This window comes from Pteropus vampyrus, unplaced genomic scaffold (assembly GCF_000151845.1).
Source record: "Pteropus vampyrus isolate Shadow unplaced genomic scaffold, Pvam_2.0 Scaffold64, whole genome shotgun sequence".
NCBI lineage: Eukaryota > Metazoa > Chordata > Mammalia > Chiroptera > Pteropodidae > Pteropus > Pteropus vampyrus.
This window is the reverse complement of record NW_011888845.1, coordinates 1,858,173-1,866,017: the sequence shown is the minus strand read 5'-3', so window position 1 is coordinate 1,866,017 and position 7,845 is coordinate 1,858,173. Positions and strand designations below refer to the sequence as shown.

The following is a 7,845-nucleotide window of genomic DNA, read 5'->3' as shown; positions in this document are numbered from 1 at the left end:
TTATGGGCCTTCTAGGAAATTACACACTTACAACGGAATGTAAATTCAACTACTTTATCAAGCACATGTTTTATTTCAGCCAACTTTTTTTTTAAAGAAATTCTCTGTGAAGATATCAGCAAATTGAGTCACATTTTGGCCCAACCTCCTTCTGTCCCAGAGGACCAGTCTGTGGACCAGCTGCCTTGAATAGCACTGCAAGTAATTTCTAAGTCATTTACCAACCTTTCAAAAAAAGATGGACAAATGGATTATCATAGTCTATTTTTTGAATCCTATCCCAAAGGCAAATTGAAATGGAATCTATAAAATATAGATCGCTCCTTGATTTACACTAAGTTTTCAGAAACATTTTACTTGTAAACATTTTCAACAACTAAATGGTTAATTTAAATAGTTCCTGCCAGCAGGTAAATGACCCAATTTTGTATATGAGGAAAAGCAACTACACTTTTTCAAATCAGTATTAAAAATCTATCCTATACAGAATTAGAAACTCATTGTAATGGTCTTAGAAGTTATTCACTTTAAGTAATTTTGGGAAATGACTTTAAATAATAATAGAAATTCGACATAGTTTCAACGTGATGCTTCCTTCCTCTAAGAAAATTAATGAATTCAGACATTCACTGGCTTTTTAGGGCCCTATTTCTCAGTAAAATTTAGTTTCATATTAAATTAACAGAAATCATAGAGGAATTTTCTTTCATTTCAAGTAAAAATTACTTCTCTACTTTAGATCATGGAGAAAATTGTGGCTGAAGGCTTTCAATAAATTATCACAAAATAAATAGCTGTCATAGGATGAAAAGGTAGGAATTGCACTAGGAATAAATTATAAATAAGTGTCAGTGTTCAACACATTAAAAATTAGATATGTCCGAACTCCCAGAGCTCCACCTCATCCGGCATTAGAAAGGAGGTTGCGCAATAAAGAATTAGGGAAGGATACATCAATATATCCCTGTTCACCAAAGCCAGAGTGGGTTACCAATACATTTTGCTTCCTCTTCCATCAAAGTACAAAGCTTTAAGAGAATTGCTTCAACAGTCATTCTTTTTGAAAAATACTGACTGGCCCCTTCCTAGTGTCCATGGCACAGTGGAATTTGTGAAGAGTAGTTTTGCTAACAAGGTGACAGCAAACTTGGACCTTGCATCAGCATAATATATATCCTGCTTTAAATTTATTTTTCTCTGAAATCTCATCTTGTACCTTTTGATATACTGTCATATTTTTACATTTAAATTATTCTTGCATGCCTAATGTCAATTTTAGTATAATGCTTAGTAGATGAATATTCAAGACAGTATTTCATATTTATTTGTTGTCTTGCACGCAGGTGAATCTGGTGTGGAAGAGTGGTCCCAGTGGAGCACATGCTCAGTTACTTGTGGTCAAGGGTCGCAGGTGCGAACCAGAACTTGTGTATCACCTTACGGGACACACTGCAGCGGCCCATTAAGAGAATCAAGGGTTTGCAATAACACTGCCCTCTGTCCAGGTAGTGTTAGCAGCAACTACAAATGTGGATGTTATTGAATTGTGTCATGCTACGCATTTGGAACGATTGATTTGTTATTTTCATATAAACTGGGTATAAGCATTTTAATTAGAGTGGATAAGTGTAATTCTTATTCAACTGTGAAATTTTATTATGTATGTGATTATTTCTGCTTTCAGAGCAGTCAAGAAATTACATGTGACTCCCCTACCCACTGCAACTATAAGCTTGAAGTTTCTATTTCTGCTTCTAATAGTATTTAAGCTTCAATATCTTTTCTTATTTTAGATGGCGAAAATGTCCAATTGAATGTTTGAAGAATAATGTAATTTGCCAGCATGCTGGAAATATGATCTCTACCTGTTTTCTAAGGCAGTAGTTGATATAGTCGTTAAGGCAGTCAGCTATTTTTCTACCATTTATTTACGACTGTTAAGAAAAATAGTGCCCCTGACTCAAGGAGTTTTTGTTAGTTTATTTCATTCAACTGACTGTCCTCATCAGCACCATCCACTGTTTTGTAAACTTAAAGTCATTAATGAAAAATATATATATTGTGCTGTGTTCTATTTAACACAATATATATATAACTTGCTCACTTAGGGTCAGATTTTCCATGTTACATCTAAGTTTTGTTCTTAGTTAATGCATACATAGATATTATAGGCGTTTCTCCCTCTCAAACCACTGACTTTCACATAACAATAAGTACTAAAAGGAATTTGGACTTTCTTTTAAGAAGTCCGAAGCACATGATATTGTGAATCTCCAGGTTTATATTTTTGTCAGCCATTTCGTGGATGGGTGATGCAAACTTTTTGACCACTGCATATGCATTTATAGCCCTTCCCGAGGCCTCCAAAAAGGGTTGGGCTTGCAGAAAAGCACTGGCACTGCAGCAGCCTTTCATCCGCAAAGTTGTGCTTAAAAGTTTCCTGCTGAGTTTTATTTTCAGAGATGGCTGATTCTGCAGTTGCTAAAAGTGAGAGTAGGGAGTGGGTGACATGGGGAAAACACAGGGATAATCCCAATTTCCCAGAAGAATGGGCAAGGGCAACCCATTAAAAGGCAGTCTGGAGGAGTTGTTGTTTAATGGGTAGAGAGTTTCTGTTTTGTAAGATGAAAAAGTTTTGGAGATCTGTTTCACAACAGTGTGAATATAACACTACTAAATTATACACTTAAAAATAGTTTAAGCAGTAAATTTTACATTATGTATTTATTATCACAATAAAAGAAAAGATATCTGGAAAGAATAAATGTTAAAGGAAGTGATGGGCAGAACATGGAGGAAGAGTGATGCAGTGTGGTGGGAGATCCCTTTATAACAGAAATGGGAGACACAAAGCCGTAGATGAAGGTAGGATTAAAAGCTAAACAGTGCAGAAAGCTGTAAGGAAGGGAAGACAGAATAAATAATTCCCACCGAAAACAGGAAAAGTCAGCAAGAGTAGGGGAATTGGACTAGATGAGAAAAAACATCAACTGAAAAAAAGATTCAGAGGGAAAAACATGCTTAAGTTGGTCATGGAAAGGGAAAGACAATGAAAAGATGACAAAAACGGACCATAGAGCAAACAAATGCTAGGAACGTTTAGCAAGAGAAGGGAAACAAGAAGCAGAAGGAGCTTGGGATTTTAAGAATTATAAAATTTCTAAATTTAATAGGTAAAACGTCCTCATGGGTAAATACTAATGGACTTTCAGTTGGGTGTGAGTAGAGAACGTTGTCTAGACTAATACTTTAAGCTGGCCCTATTTACAGTATTCATGTTAAGGGTTACAGGGTCAAGTTTCTTGCCCTTGGCAGTGAGAAAAATGTCAATACAAAATTAAGCTGTACTTGATATATAAATTTATCTTGTCAGCATCCTTTTGAATAATCAAGATCCTTTCAACATACAAGGAAGAGTCTAATGGCAAGTGGATCTCCAAATGGAAGTCAGAGTGGGTGCTAAAGTGTTCTCCACAATTCTCCATTTAGAGCTTACTTTCTAGCCACTAGTTATGCACATTCATATAGTTGACATGTGGAAATTTTTATCCATCTGCCAGACACTGCTGATTAATCCCTTCACTGGGCACAGAGAATATCTGTAATGGGAACAGAGTGCTTTCCCTTTCACTCTGTGTCTGATGTCCAGAAAATAATAATATTCTATGATTATAAAGTTTTTCCTCAATTTTTTAAACCTCCTACCATTATATCTACTGAAGAAAGACATACTAATTCCTAGTTTCTCTTTACCATCATATAAACATAGGTTTATCTTTCTAAATTTGGTGAAATAGTTCCAATGATAAGAAATATGCATCTTTTAATCATTGTTATAGTTCAGATGTTGAATTAAAGAGAATGAAAAGAATTTGTGTAATTTCTTTTTTATTTTTCAACCATGAAGAATAATTTAACAACATTATTATTTTAAAAATGTAGAATAAATATTCCACTATAGGATGTTGGGTTAGCTTTCAAATGGTTATTGTATTTGTCATGAAATATTCTATTAAATGTTTTGTTCAGTTATTTCCCATACTAATAAATATGTATTTTTTGATATAATATTTGATGAAAATAGTGACAGAAAGTGAATTTAAAAACAAATAGCACTTTAAACAGTCTAAATATCTTTCTAAAATAAAACTTTAAATTACTAAAATTCCCAATAAGAAAATGAGCTCAGAAATCAGTAACCCACTTGTCACACTGTGGATACTCATGTGTATTTGTCATTTAATTAATGAAAATGACACAGGACAAACTGAATATTAAAGTCACTTTCCACAAAATATGTGGAATGATAGAATTAGAGCTTATATTTATTTGCATATTAAAGGCCAATCAGTCGTGCTATAAATTAGTCACCTTTTACCTATATTATTCAAATTTCAAAAACAAGGGTTTTCTTAGTTAAATTGCATAATAATGTCTTACTTCTAATATTTATCTTAAGATAACCAGCCTGTTGCAAAATTTTTTCTTTGACATTATAGTCTCTTCAGAAACTCTTCTTACTTGAAGCAGAAATTGATAGGGATTAGCTAAAGTAAACTGAGAAAACTAAGAAACTACATTAAATTGTGTATTTCCTGTCCTGATTTCTGACTATAGTTTTAAGATCCCTTCCAGGATTTCTCAACCTTGTCGTTACTGACATTTCGACATAGATAAACCTTTGTTGTGGGGGCTGGCATGAGCATTTTGGGATGTTTAGCAACATCCTTAATGTTTTAAGCTGGCCCTATTTACAGTATTCATGTTATAGATAAAATAAGAGAAGAGGTTTTTAAATACAGAAATCTTGGTAATTAGATAAAAATGCAAAATTAAAGGTATACATATAACTTAATAAAATATATTCATATAAATTAAAATATCTTGCTATAATTGATTATATATACCTGTATATAAATATATGTATATGTGTATTTTTTTCTTAGATTAAATACAGACTTACTATTTATTTTCATATCAGCAAATACAAATTGGCTTTGGTTTTCTCAAACATGAGGAAATGTAAACATCATAATTGTTTTTTTGCTATTTTTTTATATAGTATTTTTAAAATATGTTTTCCAGCAAGTTTCACAAAATCTTAAAGAATTTGTCTCTGAATATTACTTAAACTTGGCTAATTTTTCCATATTTGAAGTTATTTTCACAACTATTTGGAGCAACCCAGTAGCATAAATAGAAGAGAATGGGATTAACTCATAATTCATACATGTGTCTTTACAGTAACAACTTGGTTAGAATGTACATGCAAAAGATTCTAGATATGCTATATATCCTCACATAACTCTTCTGACACTTTATGTGGACTTCTGCTTTCCCTTACCAATGTTGAGAAAAATATGAACATCTTTTTCATCTTCTATTATAAATTTCTACTCACCCTACTCCTTCCAGTGGGTATCATTTCAAACATCTGCTCATGAACTTCCACGATCATGATAAGACTAGAGGTAAGACAGGAGCTTTTGAACCAAAGAGTGCATTTTGCCCAGCTTCTTTTTATTTGTATTATCCATGGAGTGCTATTATTTATGGTCTCAAGTATTAAGAATTGGGATGAGATTGGTGATTTCACAGTGCAAGGAAAGAATCTAACCTTTCAACCCAAATGCACTTTTTGCAAAAAATGTCACTATTTATTGACAATGATTATTATGAAGGAACACAAATTATGTTAGTATTTCTGATCAAATTTGAACTTATTGCAGTGGGATACTTAGAGTATTCCTGTATCAATGAGTTATGTTAGGCATAATTTTAATTAGATCATGTTTTCTATAGAAATTTTTATTGGGAGGATTTCCAGTGCCATTAGGTTACTAGAAGAAGAAAATCATCTTCTGGTGTCAGGGCTATTAGAAATAGATCTTCATATTTGCCACTCCTTTTTAAACAGGTTCAGGAAGAAGATGTTATGCAAGTAGATAAAGTTTTTGAAATTTCTCTCCTACTAGAAAGACAGTGATTTAAACACCTGTGTTTTTAACTGACAATAATACATTTATTTTTTTTTAATTTGAAGTTAAAAAGCTATTTAAAATATGTACCATCAGTTTTTAGCTTTTCCCCCTGACACCATAAAAGTCATTAATCTTGAAACTTTGTTGAAAGATTTAAGTTGGTTCTTATCTATTTAAATGCAAATTTAACTCCAGAAGAGCATCTCTGTTATCAGGTTTAGTTTTCTATACTACCTTAGTTGACATTACTTTTACTTAAAAGTAACTCATTACTATTTTGTCATGGAGGAGAGAGGTACATTTTCATTAAAAACATATATCCTTTCCATTAAGAAAAGGAAACATTTAAACTGTATGTCATGAATAACTGTTCTAATGCAGAAAAAGTACATGCAATTGTTCATTATTTTAATGAATTTTCTATTTATCTTTTATGTTTTGTGGAAAATAACAATGTTAACTGAATTTGTAAAATATCTTCATATTTATCTATTTGATGAGTTTTCTTTTCCTTAATTATGAGGGAAAAGATCTTTGACTTTACCTCTGCTTTTGTTGTTGAAGCTTCTTTGCTTTGTTACAGTACATGGAGTTTGGGAGGAGTGGTCACCATGGAGTTTATGTTCATTTACATGTGGTCGAGGCCAAAGAACAAGAACAAGGTCGTGCACACCTCCTCAGTATGGAGGAAGGCCATGTGAAGGACCTGAAACACATCATAAGCCTTGTAATATTGCTCTCTGCCCAGGTGAGCGTATTCAGCATTTGGTGATCTTTGCATTTGTATACTTTGTAAATGATCCATGATGTACATAGGAAATATTAAGAGCACAACCTTCATTTAGTCACATTACAAAATGTGACTTTTGGATATTGTTTCTTGCTTAAAACTTCATCGATACTATCATATGCAATGGTATATATTATTTCCTTGACCGAATATATGCTCACCTTTATTGTATTTCCACAAATATATATATTAATGCTTTCCATTATGATTTTATCTATACTTGGTTTTTTATCCTGTAAAAAATATAAGAAGTCTCAAAGAGTTGAAATTGACTATTGCCTTCATATTATAACTAGAGAGATTAGTTTAGAGGAAGTCCTTTTGATGTTGTTCTCTTACAGTCAGTTAAAGAGTGGAAATGTGCAAATGACCATACATGAAAATGATAAATATTTGCTAGGAAATCAAATCTAGTTTTGCTGCAAGATGCATAAATGGTTAGATAATAAATGACATAATCTTTATGTGATTATGAAGACTATGTAGTCTGTTTTTAGGATATATTTATATTCTCTTAAGTTTTTCTTTCTTTTAAAATGTTTAAATTCTATTTTACCTATCCTTGACATAAAACAACATCTACAAAATGAGAAAGACTGATCTCTATTTTTCAGAAAGCCTGCAATTTATGAGAGAAAACACACACACATACCAACACGCAAATGACAGAACCTCCCAGGACTAGCATAGGCACATTTTAAAGGAAGAGACAGACTTAAGTGACAAATGACAAAGGCTAACAAGAATGGCAAAGACCAAAATAAATAATCATTCATCTACTCCTTGGGCGATTTTTCTTAGAGGCCCATTCAGGCACATATTCTGCATGTAAGCAACATAGCTGGGATATAAGTAATGTGCTTCTAACACATCGTCCAACTCACATTCAGTCCTATTTGCACTTTAAGTTCCCCAAGTTAATATCCTATGCTATGAGACAGTGATTCAAAGTTCTTCTGGAAATTTTAAGTATCTAAAACATCTTAAGACAATGAAAAACCATCCAAAATATAGACATTCAACAGTCATCTAACAAGTTTACTTGTTCCCTTTTACTTCAGAGAAAGACTAGTA

The 7,845-nt window shown here is 32.6% G+C and overlaps 1 protein-coding gene across 2 annotated transcripts in view; it reads left to right on the top strand.

Moving 5' to 3' along the window:
• ADGRB3 (adhesion G protein-coupled receptor B3) overlaps positions 1–7,845 on the top strand; it is a 693,186-nt gene that overhangs the window by 279,257 nt on the left and 406,084 nt on the right. For both annotated transcript variants that reach the window (XM_011361182.1, XM_011361183.1), the window contains 2 exons: positions 1,344–1,505; positions 6,565–6,729. In XM_011361182.1, coding sequence (XP_011359484.1) covers positions 1,344–1,505; positions 6,565–6,729 — 327 coding nt within the window. The remainder of the gene's footprint in view (positions 1–1,343; positions 1,506–6,564; positions 6,730–7,845) is intronic.